Source organism: Cyprinus carpio, chromosome B6, assembly GCF_018340385.1.
Source record: "Cyprinus carpio isolate SPL01 chromosome B6, ASM1834038v1, whole genome shotgun sequence".
NCBI classification, from domain to species: domain Eukaryota; kingdom Metazoa; phylum Chordata; class Actinopteri; order Cypriniformes; family Cyprinidae; genus Cyprinus; species Cyprinus carpio.
This window is the reverse complement of record NC_056602.1, coordinates 24,154,619-24,181,652: the sequence shown is the minus strand read 5'-3', so window position 1 is coordinate 24,181,652 and position 27,034 is coordinate 24,154,619. Positions and strand designations below refer to the sequence as shown.

Below are 27,034 nucleotides of genomic sequence, written 5' to 3'. Positions count from 1 at the left end.
GCTGCAAATTTGTTGCGTTTGAGAGAGCAAGACACGAGAAGACGCGACAAAACTGTCAGCTATCACCTTCCCTCAACACATCTCTCAGTGTGACGCGATGAAAGCTGTTGCATCTCGCAGCTCGTGAGCCACATCGTCTGAGGTGACCGGTCGTCAGTTATGTATACAGTCCTTAAGGACGAACAAAGTGTTGAAGCGAGGGAGATGTTGAGTGGCTTTTAAGGGAGAGTGATCCTACGATCACCCCGGCAGGGAGGATGTAGTGTCACTGTTACAATTGAAGACACTGGCAGAGCCAATTTTTCAGTGTGTGACACGGAGAGATTAAATGGTTCGATGAAGATTTGTGAACTGTCAGTTGGATGGACGTGGATGGCATGTGGGAAATACCGTAGGCCGATAGCCTAGGATGAAAACCGCATCTTGATCTATTTACAAAGGAACGTGGATGACTAATTAATTAGGAGATAAGAAAGTGAAGGAAATTGGTCTCAGCTTTGCGCAGGTGTTTTAAGTCTATTTCAGAGTAGATGGTGACCTACGTTGCTGTGGGGAACTTATGTCAAAGCAGGCTGAATCTGGAGGAGAGATTGAGTATTCCAGGTGAAGTGTCTTTGTGCGGATATCCTACCCCTGCTGGGACAAAACCGACAGCTGGTTCGGGCTTACCGTGCCAGCACTTAACAAATCTGAATAGAGGAGTCTGGCCAAAGGAGAAATCAATGGGGAGGTGGAAAGGGGTAATCCAGCATCCATCTAAGAATCATATTAGCACCGAGACTCTACGCTTAGGTGAAAAAAAAATGCAAGCGGCTGTCTGTCGTCTGAGCTGCCAGACTAAAAGCATAGACGCCGAACCCTGAGGAGACACCTTGAAAGCCAGGATAACCCTCAGGATGCGTTTAATTGGCTTCTGACATTTGGGAAAAAACAGTGTCAGATTGTAGAATCAATTCATCATTTTGGACTTGGACAAGCGTGTTTCACAAAAATGCTAAAATATTCACAGCTGAAAAACCAGTTGCTTTTTCGTTGCTGGAAAATTGATGTCAATTAGCAGAGCTCCGAGGAGATTTCTGCACTGTAGCGGCAGGCCAAGAACTTTGGAATGACCTACTTGTCCCCTCATTAATTGGGTAAGAGGAGTAACCTTTCCTTAAAAGAGGAGAAGCATGACTTCTTCTGTCCCAATGGAAAGTGATCTGACCTTAATCTGTCAGATGGAAAAGAGAGCTCCCCCATTCTCTCATGGTCTCAATGTTCCAGTTCCAGTGACCTAGGTGAAGGGTTGGAACTAGTCAGGGCATATCAGGCTGTTTTCATTGTTCGATTGCTTGGTCCATTAGTGGTCTACCAATATTTTATTTTATTTTATTTTATTTTATTTTATTTTATTTTATTTTATTTTATTTTTTTTTTATTTTATTTTATTTTATTTTATTTTATTTTATTTTATTTTATTTTATTTTATTTTATTTTATTTTATTTTATTTTATTTTATTTTATTTTATTTTATTTTATTTTATTGCTTGTGCATTAGAATTTATTTATCTGTAAATTTAGGCATTATTCAGAGACTCACTTCAATACACCAGTAGGTGGCAACAAATTACTTTCTTTATGAGTGAATGATTGAGTCATTCAGGCAACCCAATTGTTTTCTTCAAAAGCATCAATTCATTCAGTAAAGCAACAAGTGACTGTCAGTGAGTGAGTCACTGAATCATTCACTGAACCAATTAGTAAAAAAAACACTAATTTTCGTTAATGGAAAAAAAAAACCTTGGGAAACTTGCAATATTGGTGTATAAAATATAAGGTACTCAATATTAACTTATTAATTTTTGTATTACTTTGTAAAATATATATATATATATATATAATGTATATATATATATAATGTATATATATATATATGTATATATATATATGTATATATATATATATGTATATATATATATGTATATGTGTGTGTGGACTGCTAGAGGTTTTGTTGTGGACCCATTTGATTTGTTTGGTTTTCCATACTCCGTTGTCCACCAATGACCCATGCCAGTCATACAAGCCAAACTCTGTCAGACTTGTATCTCTCCGAATATCATCAGGATGTCATACAGTCTATCGCCCGGGAAAATAAGCGTGACTGAGCTCGGTTGGGAGTCAACAGACTTTTAGCGCAGAAGATTAGAGACAACATCATTCTTGACACCACGATCAGACCCTCAAGCCCAAGGGCAAATCTGATGTGCCGTCTTTGAACCTCCAGCATAAAATACTTTGGTTATAACTAAAAAATTGCTTCAAAATGCAATCCAATTTTTGACTATGCATTTGATTGGCATGAGGTCAGTGTGTACTTGAGATAGCGTTGCGATGGCAACCATGAACCTTTTGAACCAATCCCATGAGGTTTTTCTCCTCTCCTCCCACTTTTGACTATCTAGGCTGGAAAGAATCTCAGCGCGAACAGTGCTGATGATAAAATTATAGTGGTTAGTTAAATTTCGTACCTTCTTGTGACTACAAGTATTCAGGTTGTCATAGCAAAGTCTGTTTAATCTGACTCTGGAAAAGCAGGTCCCAAAATTGGAGTGATCAGCCCCAGAAATTTTGGGGCGCACTTAAGAAATTTTAATAACATATCACTGTGTACATTTGTCCTTGCAGGAAGCTGAAAATGGTGATTAAAATGACAGTTTTCCGTAGATAGTTTGTACAGATTGTTAAAGCGAAGCACAGTTGTTTTTACTGCTCCTAAGAGTCCCATCCAGACATAGCTGTTTACCGCAACCCTCTACATGTCACAGTTTATTATTCATATACTGTGTGGGAGACTTAATTTGATGCGCAAAGCATTAACCATTAGGAGGCAATTTACATACACCACTATGACATGGACTCTGATACGTCTGCCACCACCGGTAATGAAACCATTCATCAGTTTAGTGCTGCATGTTTGCAGAACATGTGAGCTCGTATTTCTCTGTCTTAGACCAACACAGATGGCTGATGAGTATCAAATGATAGCTCAACAACATCACGAGAAGAGGGATTTATGTGCAGAAAAAGTTTGCATTGCATTTGTGTTTTGCTAATTCAGATTTACATTGCAAATGTGTACTTTTCCTCAAGTGCTAGACAGAGATGAGTCAATGTTTAGTCAACAGAGGAATAATTTAATTCTGTCCTGGTGTGTGACATGATGCAGTCCATCTAAAACAGCATTTTGCAAATTCAGGTTTTTTTTTTTTTTTTTTTTTTTAAGTTTATATGATTAGGCATGCTATTTTTATTTATCAAGAGGCCTCATGTTAACTGAGAGACTGCTTGAAATATTTTTGCTTTTAAAAAGTAATTTGCCACACTGCAGGACCTTTTAAAATGACCTAGTGAAGGAAAAATGTGATTAAAATAGCTGGAAAATATACAGTATACTCTCCATTACATATTGATATAAATTTTAACCTAAAATCATGATTTTAAAAAGGACATTATACATCAACTATATGTATAATGTATAACTTGAGTGCTTTTGAAGTTGCTTTCTAGCATCTGCCAATGTGTAAATGTAAAGTTTTTTTGTTTATTCTTCAATTTTCTTTCACAGGCACCTATGGACCACGAAGGTGGGCCTCTGCTTATCCAGAATGTGGGGAAAGGAATCAGTCTCCAGTGGATATCCCAGATCTATACACCCAGGTCTCTCAGGAGTGCCAGGAGCTCACCTTGGATGGCTTTGAAACCAAGTCATCAAACAGGACCACCATGAAGAACACAGGCAAAACAGGTTCTCCAAATAATGAAACTCCTCTCGTCTGCTCTCCAATCAGAACTTGGACCTTCATTGCACTTTTAGCTTCAGGCCACCTAAATGTTTAAAATATTTCCAAATAATTGCATTATAAGAAAAAGAGTTGCAAGCGTCTCATCAGGACAGACAGTTGCATCAGGTCTGAGGGAGTTTGAAAGTCAAAGCCCAAGCAAATATCAGACATGTAAAATGCCATCACAAAGTTTCTCTAAGATCTGTTGTGATGCCTTGCAGATGTGGAAATCTGAACAGTGTTATTTTTTTTTACATTTTTTTTTTTTGAAGACTTGAACTTCCAGAGATTTGAGGATTTTTGAAAATGATTTAATTTCTTTCCAAAAAAGAAACAAAAATCTTACTGATCTTTAACTTTTGAAAGCTAGTGTGAATGCATATAAATAATTTGAGTGAAATCTGTACTGTCATCATCATCATCAAAAAAATATTTAAATTACTATTTAAGTATTGTAATTGAAAAATAGCCCATTCTTCTAATTTTCTCAATTTTTCCTATTTTTAATAGCCGTAAAAACTCATATTCAGTCTCTTACACCTTATCTACCATAATCTACCTTTTGCATTTTTGCACTCATTTGTAGCAAATCTTTCTTTTTGGCCTACAAATCTAAAACTAGCCAAGGATGATGGTGCAAAAGCATATTTTGCGCATTTCAAATGTTGCTTTATGGTGGTTTTAATTAGGAGTGATTTGGAGAATGGCACACTGTAGAGTGCTATATTTACTCCTGAGAAGGTTTTTAGGAATGCTTGCCAGGGCCATAAACACGCTGTGGCATAATTACCATAAGAGATTTTTCTACTGTTTACAGAGCACAGCGTTAGAGCCTTTAAAACCCCAGCATCACGAGTCTGTAGCCCAGTGTGTGTATTCACCAAAAGATCCCATCTCTCCACAAACATTCCTCATATCCACCTTAATCAGTTTGTTTGTTCTCACCCCAGCGCTTTAGTTTACTTAAGAATTAAACCGAGATCTCCACATGAGAGCATTGCTGATGTGAGATGCTTTGAGTGGTTCCTTGTAGTTCATCTTAGTTTTTTACACTCAACAAAGGACAGGAATGGGCATTGACCAATTCTTAGAGAGTATGCGGTAGAGCTCAGAATTTTTTTCCAGTATGATGTGACTAAGTATTTTATGAAAGAAAAACCAAATAAAGTGGCCATTCAAAATGAATTTTGTAGTTTTATTGTAATTGTATTTTTTGCATTCTCCTATCCTATCATACAGAGACAGTTATATTGCTAGGTCATTCTAAGTTGAACATTCAATAAATGCATTGTTAAAGGGATACTCCACCCCAAAATGAAAATTTTGTCATTAATAACTTACCCCCGTAAAAGCTCAGTTCATCTTCAGGACACAATTTAAGATATTTTGGATGAAAACCTGGAGGCTCGAGACTGTCCCATAGACTGTCAAGTAAATAACAGTGTCAAGGTCCATAAAAGGTATGAAAGTCGTCTTCAGAATACTCCATCTGCCATCAGACGTGCAATCTGAGTTATATGAAGTGATGGGAACACTTTTTGTAAGCGAAGAAAACAAAAATAACGACCTTATTCAATAATTCCTTTGTCAGCGGTCTCCTCTGTGTCTCTCCATATCACCGTATGCTGTGTATGCTCTTCTGTGTCATCCACGCCACAAGGATTCAAATCAAAGCTAAATACATGTAGAAACAGCACATCCTTGTGGCGCGGATGACACAGAAGAGCATACACAGCATACGGTGATATGGAGAGATTCTGAAGTAGACTTTCATACCTTTTATGGACCTTGACACTGTTATTTATTTGGCAGTCTTTGGGACAGTCTCAAGCCTCCAGGTTTTCATCCAAAATATCTTAAATTGTGTTCCGAAGACGAAACTGAGCTTTTACTGGTTTGGAACGACATGGGGGTAAGTGATTAATGACAAGATTTTCATTTTGGGGTGGAGTATCCCTTTAAGTTAATGTTTTTGGGATCCGACTGTGAAAATTGTTCGTTAACATTTGATTTATTAACAATAAGGTTAGAAATGATGCAGATGATGCACGTAATTGCAGTTAAGTGGATTCAAATGTCCAAAAGGTTTTAAAATAGCATTGAATTTGAGCAAGTTCATTAATTGGCCATGGAAAAACAAGTTGTATGAAGTAGTTATCCTGTTTCTTCAGAGTCTACCCAGCAGAAGAAATGGAAGATATTCAATTTGTTTACCAATCCAGGCTTTAAAGAGTCAAGAGGTCAACTCTTAATGCAGTATAATGTGACGGTCTGTGCCAGGAGAGCCCATGGAGCTCATTTTGATGTGTCCGCTCTGGCCCACAGAGTGCACACTCAGTTTCTTCTGCATCATTATGTGTTTTAAAGGTCCTTTTGTCAACACAAAAAAAGACAAAATTCCCCTGGAGCATTTTACAGTCTGAAGAAGAGTGGGATATTAAAATATATATCTGCCTGCATTATGTGTTGTTGAATTACACAGCTTAAAAAGTACATATACTTGGCAGTCTTAGTTTTATATACTACAGCTCATTAAATTCATTTTTTTTATTATTTAACTCTCTCTCATCTGGTCTACTTTTTTCATTCCAGTGTCTATTGTTCTTAAGAATGATTACTTTGTGAGAGGGGCCGGCCTACCTGGACGCTTCAAAGCAGAGAAGGTGGAGTTTCACTGGGGCAGCACCAACGGATCAGCTGGTTCTGAGCACAGTATCAATGGGAAGAAGTTTCCAGTAGAAGTGAGTGTGTCACATTATGTCCATAATGAATGTCAACTGCACTCAGAAAAACAACATCAGTTCCACTTTTAGAGCCTTTCGGTATGTAAGTGCCATCAGTACGGCTCTGGAAACCTCAAAATTTAAAATCTCTTGTCGACAAAGAAAAAAAAGTTGCCAAAAGGCCTAAAGGAATCCATTGTTTCTTTACAAAATCCAGTTCACAACAGTCCTTGTGAATAGTCCTTAAACCACCCACTTTCACATAAAAAAAAAATATTATTAGGAATGGATTTTAGGCGAGGAGGATAACATTACTAAATGAGTTTCTTCAGTAAAGTTCAAGGATTCCACCTTGACTTGAGTAGGTTGAAAGTGGTGTACTAATCTGCACTAACTGAAGAACCTCTCAATGAAACTGGGATCGATACGTTTTATCGACTTGATGGTGCGGCTGCTACATTTCACTGAAGAGCAAGGATATTTGGCTTGCTTAATTCTCACCTCAAAGTGATGTCTTTTAAAATTATTTGAGTTCTTGTCTTCTTTCACCAGTTCATCTTGGTGTGTAAATGGACGGACTTGTTTCTATTCAGTGTTAATTCAATTATTGTAATAATTATTTTAGGTATTTTTATAATTATTTTATGATGATTTAATAAGACATAATATATATATATATATATATATAATATATATATATATATTTTTTTTTTACATTTATATTATATTTTTTTACATTTTTATCAGCATTTATTTATAATTTATTTATCAGTCTTTTTATTAGTAGTATTATTAATTTGTTTTGTTTTATAAATTAATTTTGTGAATATGAGAAAAGAAGTACTGAGCCCCAGTACTCATCTCCGTCAACAATAACGAAAAGCCTTAATTTTTAATTAAGTGTAATTCCTTTCCATGCCTTACAGGGTGCTTCTACTTATTTTCAACAACCTTCCAGTTCAAAAAGTGTCTTTTATGCCTTACAGATATTATTTTGTGCAAAAATAGTATTAGCTCTTTCTTGTAAACCTTCTCCAGTTGCCTTTGAGAACACTGAATGCACATAAACTTAAATGTTGAGCTGTGTGAGACAAAGTTAGGCGCAAGAAGCAGTGTACACTGCAATCAGTTTTCATTTTGAGATTTCTGAGAAAATGGTTCTGAGAGAATTCTGGATGGACACACCACTGCATCCAAGTTAAATATCATTATGCAATTGCGCATTATACGCTAGATCTTGTGAAGTCAAGTGTATGCTGGCCTTTTTTGGTTTCTGTCCCATTTTGATTCATTAACTAAACGTGTTTGTGCTGTGCTTTACTTTCGGTCACCATAAACTCTGTATTGGCTCTTGGAGGAAGCTAATTGGCTAATGAGGTTTAGTGATAAATGAGTAATATATTTCCCCCTGTGAAGACACAATAAATAGACACCATTAAAGTCTGTGATTTAAAAGAGGCCTGAAGGAGACTGATTGGTTTTCATTAAAGACTTTAACTTTGTTCTTTCTTCTCTTTATTAGTGGTTTAATTCATTGTCCACCCCTTCTGACATTGTCTGGTCTTAATTACTTTGTTTGGAAGTTAGTTTTCAGTTGCCTGAATTGCCCTGGGTTTCTTTGGCATGTCTGCTGCCTTGCCTTGTCTCCTTTACAGAAATAGCTCTTTATTTCATTCCATTTCATTTCAGTGTTCAAACAAGGTCAGAATATGCTCAGAGTAGAAATGAATCCAAAATTCTTGAGCCGAACCCTGCTGGCATTTCTCCATGATCTAGCAGTATTTCTTTTCTATCAGTGCAGTGTCTACACAACAACAATTTAGAGGATGGGAAAGAGAAATCATTTGTATTCATCAGTCTAAGTTTGTTGGAAATTAGCTGGCACAGAGGTCAGACGACCTGGGCCGGATCCACCTCACTGGCAGCACTTTCTCATTAGATGAATCGACTTCGCTCCATAAATCCCATTTTACACAGAAATACAACTGATGTGTATCCGCACGCCGCTGGATAGCTGCTAAGCATTATCTAGCGATTTAAAACCCAAACGCAGTGAAGCTAGAGACTCAGAAGAGATGCATCCAATTATCTCTCGACGACTTCTGTTGACCTCTGGCTCAAATCTGGCACAGTAAATTAAACTACAACAGCAATAATGTTAATTTTATTTTTTGGCCTTTTTGTCGCGTTTTTTAGTGTTGCTTGCCAAGGCAAGCATCAGCATTAGTATTTAAATCAACTCTTGTTTGCATTATAGATGTTAACCCTGTAAAGCCCAACATGAAATTATAGTTTTTTAGACTAGTTGGAACAGTTTATTGAAACTTTAGATACAATATTTGGTTCAAATATTAAAAAAGTGTACATACATCAGGCTTTTATGGCTCATATAGTATGATATAGTGAGAATGTGGAGCTCAAATTCAAAGAAGAAAAAACACTTTTTATTCACAGGCCCAAAATGAGAAGAAAAAAAAAAGTAATTTGGTAAAGACAATAGACTACTTAAATCAATTTGAGAACAGATTACTTAAATAAAGTGCATATAAAAAAAAAAAAAACAGTTCTCACCCTGGATCTCCCAAAAATATCTTCATATGATTTTTAAATGTTTATTAACCTCTGTTCACATTATATCAAGATTTTTCTAAAAAAATATATGTGGATAATCAAGTAACCCAAAGTTGTTTCAGTTTAGTAAATGTTATTCTTAAGTTTACTTTATAAAAAACTCTAAAGATTCCATAGCCCAAATACATGTGTAGGCATTTTTACAAATATATTAAAAGTACTTTTACTTGCTAAAATCTGAGAACAGAAGGCATTAAGAAGATTGTGTGTTTGTGTGCAACAGGTTTTTCTGCAAAGTTTTGATCGTGTTAATAATTCAGAGGCCTTGGATTCATGTTTCAGATACGATACAGTAGGCTTTATAGGGTTAAATCATATCTTACAAATTGCAGTTTTTTGAGGAAGAATGTTCTTTCATTTTTTAAGTGATCAGACTTGTTTTTTTCTTTGTGTGTGTGTGTGTGTGTGTGTGTGTGTGGATGATGATACAGCCAGTGAGCAGATCCATATACCTGCTGTATCCATGTACCATATACTATAAATCCATATCTACATGCGACTACAAAGAAAGTACTGTTTTTGACTCATAACCTGTTTTTAATGTAGTTAGTGTCATATTCTGTAGCAAATTTGTCTAGTTTCTAAAAGGTTGTTTTATTTGGATGCCTCTGATATTTTTCTTTAAAAAAGTACTTTCCTATCCTAAGTGTATTATATGGTCAGGCACATCTTGTTCTTTGTATTTAGCATTATTTTCTCATCTTCTGTCAAAACAAGCTGCCGCCCCGTCAGTTGAGAAGCACTGGTCTAACAAAACAAGAGCTTGATATTTTTCTTATATGCACCGTTGAATGACTAGGGAAATGTGCTAAAGCGAAGTCTACAATATAAAACGAAGAGAGAACAACACGGGCAGACAAATAACATTGGTGCACGAAAGGCTGCCAGAGAATAAGCTCAACTGGAACGTGATTGTCATAGCGAGGCTTAATCTTATTCCCTGCATTTCAACGATCTCTTTCACGATTGCTCAGCTGCTGTGAGCTTTGACATGCCATTCATCCCGCTTTCCTTTCTCTTCCTCTCTCTCTTTGTAAGATCGTCCCTGTTTTTTCTGTAATAGTAGATTTAGCATTTATTTGACACATGGCACTTTGTGCGTTTGTTCAGAGGCAATGTTTAAGGCAACAAAGACATGTTGTTTATTGCGCCGCGCCGAGGGGATTTGCTTCTGAGGTTCGCTTTCTTCCTAAATCCGTCCTCAGAGAGAAACCGTTTAATCCTTAGTTGTCTCAGATGTCAAAATGTGGAGTGATGAGAGAAGTAGGATATGACAGATATGCCGTTATTGTGTGTGTGAAGATGATGAAAGGGATATCAATTCGTGAGGATTTGACAGCGCTACTGTACCAATTTCGATAGCACAATGCATTGTGTTTACCAAACAAGAAAGTCAAAGCAGAACGTTAGTATGAGCCGTTTCATACCCTGTCAAATAAGAATGCAGTTATAAAACCATGTTCTCATCTCTTTGCCTCATAGATGCAGATTTATTTCTACAATTCGGACGATTTTGACAGTCTGAGCACCGCGATAAAGGAGAGACGAATCATCGCCGCCATGGCTGTCTTCTTTCAGGTGAAGATCTTCTTTGATTTTTGGGGGATTTTCGGATGTTTACCAGTCTGTGAAATAGGGCTTTTTAGCTCCAGAGACTAAAAACATCTGATAGATTTGGATTGGGCCCATGTAGCCTCAGGGCCTATTTTCACCATTAGCAATAGGTAGAAGAAAGCGCAGACATCTTCTGCTGCCCTCTAGCCAACTTTCTCTCAAAGTATAATAGAATAAACTTTCTTCTATCTTCAGTTTCAAAGAATAATGAAAGTCCATGGGGCAAGGAATTGCAATGGGATAAAAGTTAAATATGACAAAACTGCTTCACAAGTGTAGCTGCAAGACTTTGTGAGTGACTAGCATGATGAAGTGGCCTTCTAACCTTGCCTGTTCAAAGGTTCATGCGATTCATTACATAACCACGTACAACAACGACGTAACCAAGAGGTCAAAATTTGGCATGGCCTCTTCTGGTAGATGATGACAATTGTTATATAATGCAATTTTAGTAGTTTGGCATATTAGGGGCGTTATTGTTGTTTATGGATTAATGTCTGATTATGCAGGCCCAGATGGGAAAGCAAAACAAAGCCTGCAGATTTTGTGGAAAGTCTGCAGACTTTATTTTTTGTTTTCCATCTGGACTTGCACAATCAGACATTTATCCTCTAGAAAAGTAGTCTGACCACTGAAAGGATGATTTAGACAACTTTACAGCTAATATAACACACGTTATTGTTCTGCTTAGTTGCATTTATTTGAGCAAAAATACAGTAAAATCAGTAATATTGTGAGATATTATTACAGTTTTAAATAACCGTTTTCTGTTAATATGTTTTTCAATTTTATTTATTCCTGTGATGCAAAGCTGAATTTTCAGCATCATTACCTCAGTCTTCAGTGTCACATGATCCTTCAGAAATCATTCTAATATGATAAGATTTGGTTCTAAAGAAACATTTATTATAATTGTCAATGTTGAAAGCTGATTTTTGTGGAAACCGTGATGCATTTCACAATTCACTGATAAATAGAAAACGCAAATGAACAGCATTTATATGAAAAAGAAATCTTTTGTCACAATTTAATGTGAATAAAAGTATTAATTGATTAAATGCAAATGCCAGCTTAATATTTCTGCTTTTGCACAAATGCCATTATAATTGCATTACTACAAACATTTTCCATTTGTTTTTACTGAGGGACAAGTTGAAGAAAGTGACATAACAGAGAAAAAAACCATATACCATTATTCTCCTGTTTATTTTTACTTTTCCTTCTTTTTCAGCTGTGACAAATGTTCTTATCAAGGGTGAAAATAGCACATTTTCCACACTTTTCTTAATGAGTCAAGCCAAAAAGGAAGATTTGTGGTACACCGCCTCAGTATTCAGGGATGTCATATGAATGTATAGAGAAAACTGGCTTAACGGGTCAGCGTGATGATCCGTGATAATAACATAAGCTTTTCTGCAGCATTCATTCCCCTTCATTCACAACATGCTTTGCACACTCGCATACAGTAGGTTTTTACACACCTTAACTAATGTGACAGGCCTATTCTTCACGCTGAAAGTGGAACGCAGGTGTGTCCTATGTTTATCTATTGTCAAACGGTGAAAGAATGACCTGCGTCGGCGGACTTAAACTCTTTCGCCCACATGTGACAGCGTTATGGCTTACTGCTATTAGTGCTTAGACGAATGGTGTCATGTGAAGTGTGACATGTCCGTTCCTGTGGGTTTTATATAGTTAATCGATGTGGAGCTCCTGTATTGGTGGTTCCCTTGGGCTCTTTTATTGCCACCTAGTTCAACCAAATGAATCCTCAGAGAGCACAAGTGAGTATATTTCATCTCTGACCTGAATGAGCTTCTCCATCAACCTGAATAAAAGGTGCTTATGTCAGCGTGCTCTAGTTTTTAATGTTGCATAAGCAGAGAACATGGGAAACTTATATTCGATAATAGCAGGATTTAAATGCAGCCCATTCTTTTTGTTTCTTTAACATAGAGAAACAGAACAATCGCTAATTTCATGCCACATTTTTCTGTTTTTTTTTTTTTTCTTTTTTTTTGTCTAGGTGGCGAAAAAAGACAACATTGCAGCTGAGCCCATCATCACAGGTCTCAAACGGGTAGTCCATCACGGTAAATGTTGCCATATAAACAGCTTTCAGAGTTCACAAAATTAAATTAAAACAAATAAATGTAATAAATAATAAAAAGGTAAAGCTTTTCTAGGTTCTAAAAGAACCATGAATTTTAAAAATTCTGTTATTCAAAATGTTATTTTTTTGGAATTAATAACAAAGATGAGAAAATAAATATTAATTTTGAATTGCATTTTTTTATTTTTATTTTCAAAGAAAAGTTAACTACTATGAAAACAAACACTACTGGTCAAATATTTGGGGGCAGGTTTTTTTTTTTTTTTTTTTAAATACTGCAAAAACACTAATATTGTGATTATATTATTGCAATTTAAAATATGTTGTCTGTTTTTAATATGTTTTAAAATGTAGTTTATTCCCATTATGCAAAGCTGGATTTTCAGCATAATTTCTCAGGTCTTCAGCATCACATCATCCTTCAGAAATCATTTTAATAATATGCTGATTTGCTGCTCAGGAAATATGTCTAGCTATTATCAGTGCTAAAAACAGCCGTGCTGCTTAATAATTATGTACAAACCATGATACGTGTTTCAGGATTTTTTGATGAAAAGAAAGTTCAAAAGAATAGCATTGATTTAAAAGACAATATTTTGTAACATTCTAAAGGCACTGACTGTCACTTTTTGATAAATTCCATGCATTTCTGCTGAATAAATGTATTATTATATATTTTTTTTCATCTTACTGAGCCCAAACTTTTCAACAGTAATGTAATTGTAATTTAATCAAAACTCTCTCCAAGGTCCTAAAAATGTATAAACATGCAATCACTGCATCTATTGTTCAGAAACGTGGCCCACCCAGTTACAGTCTTGAAATAAAGAGAAAGCTGGGCAGATGCTTTTATTTCTAAATGCCAGAAGAACTAACAATAAGATAATAAAATGTCACCAAATCCTGTGTATATGCCACATGTGCATCACATCTTGCTGCCTCATAGTGCTTCAGGCAGGCTTCATAGAATCTCCTTCAGTCTTGGAGTGTTTATTCTGTGTCTTTTATTGAACAGAGAAGGAAACAAACCTTGGTCCATTCATACTGAGGAAACTGTTGCCATCATCCTTGGGAGGTTATTACCGCTACACCGGCTCGCTCACGACACCTCCCTGCAGTAAAGTCGTGGAGTGGATCATCTTCAGTCAGCCTGTTTACCTGTCCTACCACCAGGTTCGCAAATACACAGACACACACACACATCATGCCTACAAGCACTTTACATTCATACGATCATGTATCACCTCCAGCTGTGTGCACTATGCTTGAAATTGGTCTGCGTTCATTCTCCTGTATCATATTCGTACCATCTGCAAGCAAGCACACAAACAGACAATATTACTCTAGCAATGTATGTAAATAAATAAATGCATGTATATGTAAATGTGTGTTGTAGATATATAGTATCATTACATTGTATATAATGAAGTGGTGCTGATCTTCACCAGAATACTGCTCTTTTATAAATTAATCTAAGGATGCACAATATATGTGTTCCTGGACCACAAAACCAGTCATGATTTTGAAACTGAGATGTATACATCATCTGAAATCTGAATAAATAAGCTTTCCATTGATAAATGGTTTGTTAGTATAGGGCAATATTTGGTTAAAAAAAAAAAAATTATATTTATATACACATATATATATATATATATAATATATATATATATATATATATATATATATATAATATATATATATATATATTATATATATTATGTATGTACGTGTGTGTGTGTGTGTGGGTGTGTGTGTTGTGTGTGTGTGTGTGCATATGTGTGTGTGTGTGTGTGTATATATATATATATATATATATATATATATATATATATATATATATATATATACGTTGTGTGTATATATATGTGTATAATATATATATATATATATATATATATATATATATATATATATATATATATATATATATATAATTGAAAATCTGGAATCTGAGGGTGCAAAAAATCTAAATATTGAGAAAATCATAAAATGGTTTGATATTCTGTATTTACGGTAGGAAATGTACAAAATATTTTAATGAAACATGATATTTACTTAATACCTTAATAATTCTTGGCATAAAAGAAAAAGCAATAATTTTGACCCATACAATGTATTATTGCCTATTGTGGTCTAGGGCCACATATCTGTGACCCATATACCATATATCACATCAGTATTGTCCAGTTTTAGTGTTATTTATTTATTTATTTATTTATCTATTTATTTATTTATTTGTGTTTGTTTGTTTGTTTTGTTTTATTTTTTATAATAATTTATAATTGTCATTTAAATAATACTTCATAAAAATATATACAAATAATTATATTTTTATTATTTAAAATGTAATAATAAAATATTGTATTATTAATAATATTAATAATATTATTTTTTTATTATTTTTAATTTTTTATTTTTGTATTATAGATATTATTTTATTTTTTTAATTATTTACTTATTATTGTTAATTTTTTCAAGTTTTTTTGTGTTTATAGTAGTAATAGTCATATTTTTATTATTATAATTGTACATAATTATATAATAAAAAATCATTATTCACAATTTCTAAACACTTTTTTTTTTCAGTCAGAATCTGTTTATGTGAATGATAATGTCCCCTTAACCACATCTATGGCCTAGCAACCACAAAAAAAAGAAACACTATAAAAATGTAGTATAACAATTTATACACTTTTATATTGATGTATGACTGAATGGTTAACTTCTCTGGAAACAGCTAACATGGATGAACTTATCCGTTCCAATCTTTTACTTTTCTACCTGCTTTATTCACACAGAGTAAAGCCACAAAATCATACCCAGCATGCACTTCTGAAAATAATTTTCATACATTCCCTTGCAATGCCAACCTAAAAATGATGAAATGAAACAAAGTCATACCCAGCATGCATTTTTGAAAATGATTTTAATTTATCGTGGATAATGTTGTTCTTTGTCTTTCTGCCTCTCTTTCTCTCTCTTTGGCCGTAGCTGGAGGCGTTCTTCTCCATCTTCACCACAGAGCAGCAGGATCATGTGAAGTCCGTGGATTACCTGAGGAATAACCATCGGCCCACTCAAGATCTCGACAGCAGGCAGATCTTCAGATCGGCTCTGATGGATGCTTGGATGCCTGACATCATGACAGAGAGCATGGCCAGCGCTGCAGACTCAGAAACATCTCGAGGTATGATGGCATTCTTCTCAAAACTGGCCTGACCAATGAAGAAAGAAGGATACATGCTTTTAATCTTAAGAGACATCATATCCTTCAGAAGGATTATTTCAGGAAACCGTCTTTATGAATGAAACATCTGTACATTTACCACTGGAACTGTGCTTATTTCTCTTGGCTAAAACTATAGTTCAGTTTTGTACTTCATAGACGTCTTATTGGGGTATTTTCTCATTCGTCTCATGCATAAAGTGCAAAGCTGGTTGTTTTTGGGATATCCATTGCTCTTGAGACAGACTGAATAAATAGGATTTATTAATGCAGTGACTACAGCAGCGCAGAGCTCAGAGCTGAGCCAGAAACTGGGGGACGCTGTACTGTGTGCGTTAATGATAGCGTTGTTTTCCTCTCCGGCTGAGGGAATTGATTGCTATTGGTTGTGAGGAAGTCGGGAGTGATGCAACACAGCCGAAAGGCGGAATAATCATCATTAATATTCCCTCTAAAAATAAACTCGTGCAAATGAACACTGTGTGGCCAAACAGCAGTTCTGGCGTTTTCCAGGCAAGCGGTTGTGAAAACCCTTTGCAATAATACATCTTTTTATCATAGTGTTTTTTCATTTGGTAAATGCTTTCTTCCATGGCTTTTCCTTGAGTGCGGTACACTTTTTTTCTGATTCTTCTAAAGAATTAGCACAAATATGATGTTTTTGTTGTGAGAATTCTTAGATAAGTTCAGCTTAGTTTGAAATTATGTTATTTAGAAATCCACAAAATGTCTACATCTTTACATAAATTATAAATAACTTTATCAATAACTACAAAACTATGTATTTAATTAGTGATATATATAATCAAATCAATTTAAATAATTTAATATTATTTAAATACAATTTTGCTTTGTAGTTTTTGATAAACCAGTGTCTTCATTTTTATGCAAATTTGGCAGTTTATTGGGAATCATTCAACCCTGTTGCCAATGATATAACAAAAAATAATCAAACATATTTTTTTTATTATTATTTATATCAAATTTATCAGTAAAACCAATATTAATTTATTAATTGAATATTTCATTTGATGTGTAAATTCAGCTTAAAAATAACAATAGCACACAAAAATTCTGGGCTTTTAATTGCATTTATTTGGCTAAATGGGTTGTAAAAAGATACAAAGCTCATATAAAACTTAGAACACAGAATTATTACATTTTCTGGAGGACAAACAAGTCCTTTTACTGACTATTTGATGATAAAGAAATAATAAATAGTTCATTTTAAATCATTCCAAACCCTATTTTGTACCCTGATTGCAGAAAGTGCTATACGTACCTGTCGAGCACAGAGCTTTACTTGCGCTATACCCAGTGCTGACATCTTAGCTTGTTGACTACATAACCCAAAGAGCCACCATGAGAATAGAGTCAATTTGAATCATCAGACTCCGTGTTATCTCTGCCGGACAGCATTTAGCATGCTGATGATTGAACTGATGAAAATAATGGGCTCTCGCTGAGTCACCCGTGCTAACAGTGCTCTCAAGGCTGACTTCCACAGCAGATGCCCTTTCACTAATCACCCCCTCGTCCTCGTTTCACTTCTTGTGTTCTTGCAATCTGCCTCTCGTTTCACAGACATGTTTATCACAGGCTTGTTGACAGGTCGCTAATGCTGATACACACACATTAAGAGTAAAGGCTTTTGGCACAATGACCTTATCAAGCGCCACTTATGCGGTCCGCCCAGCTTGACAAAAACACGACCCACCAAATGATTTGTGTGATAAGTGACGTCAATCGTGCAATTACGTCTTTTCAGGCCTTCTGTAGTCATTATTAAAAACAACTTTATTTTACTGTTTATCAAGTTAATAGGAAAAACATGAGTTAGATTGATTCATGCACTCCAGGTAATCTTGATGGGTGCCGCTAGCTAAAATCTGACCTGCATCATTTAAAATCTATTCTGATTGGAACATATCTTTTCTGATTGGTTTTGAATTTTGTGGGGATGAATAGCTAAAAAGCTGCTAAAAAGCCTGATCAGGGCACATTTGGTAAAGATTATTTTTAGCTGCAAAACTAACCTAATTCATGTTTGTAATGTCTGTGACATCAAAAAAGCACCGACAATGAGGTCACTGTAACAAGGAAGTTAAATAGCTATTGAATTAACATGATGTGATGTGTGTTTGTGTGTGTCCTCAGATACCTTTGCTTCTCCCTACACTCAAAAACATAAATTAGATCAATAGTACTACCACTATTAACCAACAATTAGCAAATTATATTCACCCAATTACTATTTATAAAAAGTGTAGAACTTAATTGGCAGTTCTAGGGCTGTCAATTTAACATATCAATCGCATTTAATAAAAAAAAAAAAAAAAAAAACTTGCTTTACTTTATATAAACTATAAGGATTTTTATATTTTAAGTTATGTAACATGGAATGGGTAAGGAAGGCTTTTCCTAGTAAATATTGATATATGCAGTTAATTGTGGTTTAATTACACTACTGTTTAAGAGATACTTTTTTTTTTTAAATGATACTTTTATTCAGCAACGATGCATTAAATTAGTCAAAAGTTAGAGTAAAAATGTTTGTTACAAAAGATTTCTGTTTTAAATAAATGCTGTTCTTTTTTTAACTTTCTGTTCATCAAAGAAAAAATGAAAAAATTCATCATTTTCCACAAAAATATTAAACAGCACTGCTTTCAGCTGTTCTCACATTGATAATAATAAGAAATATTTCTTGAGCAACAAATCAGATGACAATGATTTCTAAAGGGTCGTGTAACACTGAAGGCTGCTAAAAATTCAGCTTTTCCATCACATGAATACATTTCAGTTGAAATTGTTAAAATAGAAAACAGCTATTGTAAAATGTTATAATATTTTACAGTATTACCGTTTTTACTGTATTTTGATCAAATAAATGCAGCCTTTGTGAGCACAAGAGACTTCTTTGAAAAACATTTTTCAAAAATCTTTCCAGCCCCAAACTTTTGAATGCTAGTGTACTTTCACTGCATTAATCTTTCATCATTGTATCTGCATTTTAACTGACGTGCGTGATTGGTGTACTTCTTCCACCACTGAGAATTACACACACTCAGGCTTCCTACTGTGTCTACAGTAGAGGACGCAGCCACAGCCACACATGCATGCGCTCACTGCAAGGCTGCTTGAAAGCCTGGAGGCAGATTGAGATGAACTCATGTATTATTTTCCACTTTGAAGCAATTTCTAGTGAGAACGCTTTGGTGAGTCAGACAGCAATAAAAGATTTAGCTTCACCTGGGGGCTGCAGCCGTGGACCTGTGCGGATGAAATCTGGCTCCGCTCCCACTGCCGTAGAGCCGTAATTCCAACCGTTTATCTCCAGTCACACATCCCTAATCAAATAAGAGCAACTGTACCTTCTTCCTCCTTGTTTTTTATCAGTCTTATCTTATTGGTCTGCTTCTCCTCTCTCCATCCAGTCTGCAGCAGCATCCCTGACAACATGAAGGTCCACCTTCTGAACAAAACTGCTCTTGTGTTGACCTGGGACAGACCGTCATCTGTCTACCACCCGCCTATAGTGGGCTTCCTTGTCTCCTACAGCTGGGTGAAGGATGAAATGCCTTTTGAGAAGACCTTCACGCAGAGCGGCGAACACAGCACGGTAAGGCCCCGACAATGAAAGGCAGAGCACATTCAAAGTGTCAACCACCGCAATCCTCATTCCCTCAGCCATAATTATTTTAGTCCTGGTTTAATCTCAACCATGTATTCAATCACTGTGTTGAGGTTACATTAGGGTGAAGGCGCAAGTGGCATAAAAACTGCTAGACCCTCAACAGTTGGTCGATAAAGATGAGTCTCTATTAAATATTGAGTGTTAATAACATGGACATAGTTCAAAAAATTGGGGGTCAGTGAGACTTTTTTAAGAATTAATACTTTTATTTAGCAAAAAATGCTGATCAAAAGTAAAGATATTTGTTAGAAAAGAGTTCTATTTAAAAATGTATCATTGTTTCCATAATAAAATAAATTAAGCAGCACAACTGTTTTCAACATTGATAATAATAAGAAATGTTTCTTGAGCTGCAAATCAGCATATTAGATTGATTTCTGAAGGATCATGCGACACTAAAGACTGGAGTAATGATTTAGCTTTGCCATCACTGGAATAAATTACATTTTGATATATATTAAAATGAAAAAAGGTCATTTAAAGCATTATTTAAATAATTAAAAACAATATGTAACAACATTTATTTGTTACTGTATTTTTGAACAAATAAATGCAGCCTTGATGAGCAGAAGAGACTTTATATATTAAATATGAGTATAATAAGATGTGTACCTTTATATTAAAATATGCAATTTTAAGTTTTATGAATTTATTTTAATGTCTTTTAGTTGAAGTTGAAAATAACTAATATTCAAGAAAAAATCCATGCATGTATTTTTGTATTGGCAACCCAAATAAGTTGGAAAAAATATAAATTGCAGTACTACAATGGACACTTTAGGGGTCACAGACCCCCTGTTGAAGACTCTTGAGCTAGACAGGAGTGTAAGATGTAATGGAACACCTCCGCTATTACAAATCCAGGATCTTAAGACGTGTTGTAGTGCCCAGACTTGTCGGGAGTAATCTGGAATGGAAGAGATTAATAAGACCTAAAACACTGTTGTATGGGACAGATGTGAGGACGGCAGGGTGGCCCGATTGGTGTCATGAGCCAACTAGTGAACTGAATTTGAACATTCGAAAATATCTATAAATTTTACCCTTGATACAGCCACTTGAGCATGATGTCAGAACCTGTTGCCAGAGCTTTGTCTTCTGGACTCCAGCATTCCCTCATAATTCTGATGGATGGACTGCTCTCATCGATTTGATGGACTTGGACAGCATTTTGTCTTTCTTCCCTCAAGTCTAATGAATGACTTACACCCATGTCTGTCAGTCACCTTATTGGAGCATTCTTACACACACCGTATCCATGACAACAAGACCGTGTCCAGCCAGTTGAAGGAACTTTTTTTTTGAGGAGCGCTGTCAGTCTTTTTTAGCCTCGGTCAAATTAGATTTGGATTAAGTTGAGGGATATAACTGCCACGGTTAAAGTCCAATTACTTCCTTTCACTCTACATCCCATCACGACTCCCTCATCTTTTTTGCCTCTACATTTACATTTTTATTTCAATTTTGAGCCCAGTCACAGGTTGTGCCAGCGAATCAAGACCGACTTTGAGTATATCAAATTCAAATCAATATCTATCTATTTCTGGGACACTGAGGATCACTGAAAGACGGAGCAGGACATTGCAATAAATAAGTGTCAATTTATACAAATAATAATGGCAGATGTCAAATTTGCTTTGACATTTCGGATTTGGAAAATAAGATCTTGTCAGATTTACATCCGCTCACTCTGTGTTGTGTAATGAGGTTTCTGGATTTGTGTGTAGCTGTTGAAGGGACACTGCGTCCAGAATTCAGAAATGCATAAATTAGACTTAATTTTGGTTAACTGAAGACATCAAAAAATCTAAATTGGAGTTTTGTGGTGTTTAATCCGTGTCTGTTAGCTTGGAGGCCGTCTATATATGACTGTACAATAAAAACGTAGGTATATAGGCAGATATGCAGTATACGCAATGAAAATTGACCATCTTTTTCTGGAAAATGAACTATAATATAAATCGGGGGTTGATTCAATTATTGATTATAAATTATTACAGTTGCTAAAATTATTCATTAAGTTTTTATTAAGTTTTTTATTAAGAAAATTAAGTTTTCTTATGCTCATCAAGAATGAATTTATTTGAAAAATAGTTGAAAACAGTAATATTGTGAAAAATTATTACAATTTAAAATAACTGTTTTCCATTTTAATGTAAATGTAATTAAAATTTGCATCCTTTACTCCAGTATTGAGTGTCACAAGATCCTTCAGAAATCATTCTAATATGCTAATTTGGCACTCAAGAAACATTTATCATTATTATTATCAGTGAAAACAGTTGTGCTGCTTACAGTTTTTTTTTTTTTTTTTTGAAGTATTGATTGTTTTTGAGGTTCTTTGATAAATAGAAATATCAAAATTGCAACATTTTTGTAACATTGTCATTACTGTTAGTTTTGATCAATTTAATGCATCCTTTTTGAATTAAATAGTATTATTTTCTTTCAAAAAATTGTAGCGCTTATTTGTGTGTTCCTTGCATACTGAAAATGTCAATACTGTACATTACTGCAAAGGTAGTACGAGTTATTTTGAAGGTATCCAGTTTCTTTTCTTGCCATCTATGTGTTGCATGCTCTGTGTTCTTAAAATGTATGTTGTGTCATATGTTTCCTGCAGAGGGCAGTCATCACACTCGTGTCTCCAGATGTCCTGTATCTGTTCAGAGTGCAAGCTGTATGTCAGAGAGACCAGCGCAGTGACTTCAGCCAAACACTTTTATTCAAAGGTTTGACCCATTTTAAGTGGCTTTCTCAATTACTCATCAATTACTGCTGCTATACAAACTTCTTTAGAACTGATTTTCATTCTGTGATTTATTTTTCAGCAAACACCACAAGGATATTCGAGGGCACAAGGATTGTGAAAACTGGAATGGTGGGTAACTGGTTTAATCATTTCTAAATGCCTGTTCACACAGAGGATGATAACTATAACAACAACAATAAAGTTTTAAAAATCATTCTAAATTTTAAAGAATAGCAAATATTCACCAAAAAGTTTGAGTAGATATATAAATGCATTGAAAATGTCTTAATGGAAAATTAACTAAAATAATAATGCTGTCATCATCATTTTGTCCATTAAAATGTTTTGGCTGTCGGCGCGGATGGCCTCGTGGGCAGCGTGCCGATACGTTGCGCTTCGGGTGTCCCGAGTTCGAGTCCCAGCTCGTGGACCTTTTCCGATCCCACCCCCCTCTCTCTCACCCACTTCGCTTCCTGTCGACCTACTGTCCTAGCTAAATAAAAGGCATAAAACGCCAAAAATAAATCTTAAAATGTTTTGTCTAATAAAAACAAAATATTGACAGCCAATCAGAGCTTGAGCATTTAAAGCGACAGATGACAGCACTGCAGCGCATGCTTATAATATCACTATATAGTTATCAACTATAAAGAATATTTATTGACTTTATTTATTGACTAAAAGAGTATTTCTTTTTCTCTTCCGCCCTGTCCTAGCCCACGGTTTCCCCCGCCTCTTCTGCAGACATGGCCCCTATAAGCTCAGGCTCCTCAACCTGGACATCCGCCGGCCTCCCCTTTTCCTTCGTCTCAATGGCTACGGGAATGGGGCCTCCATCCAGTGGTGGACAAGCCACTGTAGCATCTGTGGTGACCAGCACTTTGTTGGCAGGACTGGGTTTCAGTGGCAGTGTGATTTCTTCTCTCCCAGGATCCTTTTGGCCAACCCACTCTACAAACTCAGGCCCCACGCCCACTCAACATCCAGCCACTCCCACAGCAGAAAACACCCCATCTGATAGCAACATCCTGACCTCTGAGGACAGCACTGAAGCTAATAACAAACAGGAAGAAGACCGTGAAAGAGAGGAGAAGGAGGAAGAAGAAGAAGAGGAGGAGGAGGAGCAGGGAGAAGAGGAGGAGAAAAAAAAGGGGAAAGATGCGACAGTCAAGGACAAAAAGCAGGGCAAAGCGGTGCCCCAAAAACCAACTGCCCCCATCCCAACTTCAAAACACAGGGAGAGGGGTCGAGAGAGGGCTGATGTTAACACTGAGAACTCAACATTGGCCCCTAAAACAGTGGAAGAGCAGGTGCCTCATGCCACAGAGAGGCCTTCTGGTGAGGATTCATCAAAACCAACGTGGCTGGTAGAGAATGACACTGTAGACATGCAGCTACCCTCCAGCTCGACAGAGACCACCGAACTCACCAATGAAGAGAAGGCGCACTGGCCATACTTCATTCACACTGGTAGGTGAGCTACAGACTTGCAGTCTAAAGCTCAGGGCATCAGCAATAATATACACAAAAGACAGCACTATAAAAATTAATAAGTGGTGCCAAATTGTCTCCAAAAAACTTTAAATAATATTAAAATATATTGAAATATATTGAAATATAAAATGTGTTAAAATAATGTTAAATCTTTTAATGAAAGAAATTCATACTTTTATTCATTAAGGATGCATTAAACTGTTTATCATTTAAAGTGACAGTATTACATTTAAAAAAAAATCTATTTCAAATCATTGCTATTCTTCATATGAAAAAAAATAAGAAGCAGCACAACTGTTTTCACGATTGATAATAAGAGATGTTTCTTGAGCACCAAATCAGCTTATTTAAATGTTTTCTAAAGATCATGTGACCCTAAAAACAGGAGCAATGACTGTTGCAAATTTAGCTTTGCTATCACGAGAATAAATTTAATTTTAAAATATATTAAAATAGAAAACAGTTATTTTAAATTGTAATAATATTTCACAATATTACTATTCTTCTTGTATTTTTGATTAAATAAATGCAGGCTTGGTGAGACTTGTATTTACATTATGTAAGTATTATTGTGAAATAAATGTTTATTACAGTTGCATTAAAATATATAATAAAATTTAAGTAAATAACAGAATATACAATAAAAACAAAATGACAATATAAAATGTATAAATGTAATAAAAAATAAATAATCAGAAACTGAATATAAAGTTATATATAATGTAATAAAGACTGCCGTATATGGATTATTGTAAAAAATATTATATTACATCCAAATTTATAGTTGAAATAAGCTTTGCAAGGGAAGATCATTGTACAAAAATAGCTGTGTTGAATAGGCATGTTGAATGCAATTGCAAGCATTCATACCAAATAGACTGGTTTAAAACTCTGCCTTTTGTATTTGCTACCTTGCTGTGGTCTCCTTTGACCATCATACAGAGAGAAACAGCATCTCCACTGTCACCCGAGACCCAGTGTCACCATCCAGCCGGATGGAGTGGATCATCCCCCTGATGGTGGTCTCTGCCCTCACGCTGCTCTGTCTGATCATGCTGCTGGCTGTCCTGGTCTACTGGAGGTAAGACACTGTTGAAAAACCATAGTTCATAAGGCAGAGGTGCATCAGCTTTTGACCAGCACACTGGTCTTAGATCATCTTGGACCTGTATCGGGATCTGAACTGAGAATATAGCATCTAGAATCAGTTGTCGTCATCTAATTTCCTTATCTTGTAACAGCTTCTACATTCATCTGCCTCATTTTTTTGAGAACGAATGCATCTCCTAATTAATATTCATGACAACATGTTATGTGGAGTAGATCCGTCTGGTCATGGTTGTGGCTGGTAAGGTCGCTCTGACCCCTGAATCCACACCTCATCTACCTCTTTCTACTCCATCTACTGGCCTTTATAAACCTGGCTCAGCTCCCTGGAGAGTCCCGGCTCCATCTGCCCGCCCTCTCCCGGACTGCTCTCAGCCCCATGGTAACCAAATAAAAATCCTCCTATGGAGCTTCCTGCCAAATACTACCATCCTCCTGTTCAGTCTTGTGTCTGTATGTGAGCTAAGAGGTTGCGGGCCCCCTAGGGACCATGAGTCTTGTTCGTAGGGACCCAGCTGTGCTCCAATCTGTGAAGCTGACTCTTTGAGCGTGTCAGTTAAAATGTGAACACACAGTACAAACAGTAATGTTACATTAAAACATTAATATTTAAAAGCAACTTTATATTTAAATAGTCTGTATGACATAAGATGATTCTCAAATGTTATTTTGTTTTCTACAGTTTTATATTCAGTATTAATTTAGTAATCTTTATATATCATTAAAGTATTTATTGATATTTTGAATAAGCTTATTTTTATATTCTCAGTTATGTTTTATGTTTTCTTTTTAAATTGTCATTATTGTTGAAAAGTTTTAATTTTAGAAATTTTAGTACTTTAACTTAAACCTATTTATTTCAGGTATAGCATGATTTATTTTACCAAAGCAACATTTCTCATTTCTTGTTTAAGGTTTTTAAGTTCAAGTTTTCATGTAATATTAATATTTTATTTTATTTGAGCTTAATTTCAATCACTGATAACAGTTTTGAATAGTTTTAGATGTAGTAATTTTAGTACTACGATTTATTTATATTTATTTCAGGTATAGTATGATTTATTTCACCAAAGCAACACTTCTAATTTTGTTTAAGGTTTTTAAGTTCATGTTTTCACCTAATATTTTATATATTAGATATAGTTATTTTAGTACTGCAATGTAATCTGTTTATTTCAGATAGTTGCCAAGGCAACAGTTGAAATTTATTTTATTTATTTTAGTTTTTCATCTAATGTTAGATGAATATTTTATTTCAGCTTTATCTGACTTATCAAAATCAATCTTTAATGGTATTATTTTTTATTAATTTTAATTCAAGGGATGGTTCAACCAAAAATGAAGAATGATGGTAGCCATTAACTTCCATAGTATGGAAAAAATCCCATGGAAGTCAATGGCTACCGTCAACAGTTTAGTTACCAATATTTTTCTAAATATCTTATTTTTGTGTTCAAGAACAGAAAGGAACCCATACAGGTTTGGAACAACTTCAGGGTTAATAAACAATGACATCATTTTTATTTTGGATGAACTATCCCTTTAAACATGAACGAAAATGGTAAATCTTGGAAAGTTTTTCATCAAATTTTTCTATTTTACATCAGATTTAATTACATAAAATTATATTTAAAGGTTTTAGATTTAGTTAACAATAATAGCACCAACCTCACGTCCTTATAAAGCATGACTAATTTCGACAAATTTTTGCCTGCAAGTTTCTAATTGCAAAGCAATTACATCAGCCAACAAATCATGCAACTTGAATGGAGAAGATAAGAGCAGTTTGATTTGATCACTTGATGGCTTTATAAGAGGTTGATCAGTGACAGTTAAAGTGAATGAAAGAC

The 27,034-nt window shown here is 35.1% G+C and overlaps 1 protein-coding gene across 1 annotated transcript in view; it reads left to right on the top strand.

Annotated features, from left to right (window-relative positions):
* Nucleotides 1-27,034, top strand: part of LOC109056501 (receptor-type tyrosine-protein phosphatase gamma-like) — a 75,792-nt gene that overhangs the window by 35,009 nt on the left and 13,749 nt on the right. Inside the window, exons 3-13 of the mRNA XM_042726399.1 lie at nucleotides 3,608-3,787; nucleotides 6,417-6,565; nucleotides 10,661-10,756; nucleotides 12,819-12,885; nucleotides 13,921-14,078; nucleotides 15,900-16,095; nucleotides 19,572-19,756; nucleotides 22,455-22,563; nucleotides 22,663-22,712; nucleotides 23,300-24,053; nucleotides 25,020-25,158. Of these exons, the coding sequence (XP_042582333.1) occupies nucleotides 3,608-3,787; nucleotides 6,417-6,565; nucleotides 10,661-10,756; nucleotides 12,819-12,885; nucleotides 13,921-14,078; nucleotides 15,900-16,095; nucleotides 19,572-19,756; nucleotides 22,455-22,563; nucleotides 22,663-22,712; nucleotides 23,300-24,053; nucleotides 25,020-25,158 (2,083 nt within the window). The remainder of the gene's footprint in view (nucleotides 1-3,607; nucleotides 3,788-6,416; nucleotides 6,566-10,660; nucleotides 10,757-12,818; nucleotides 12,886-13,920; nucleotides 14,079-15,899; nucleotides 16,096-19,571; nucleotides 19,757-22,454; nucleotides 22,564-22,662; nucleotides 22,713-23,299; nucleotides 24,054-25,019; nucleotides 25,159-27,034) is intronic.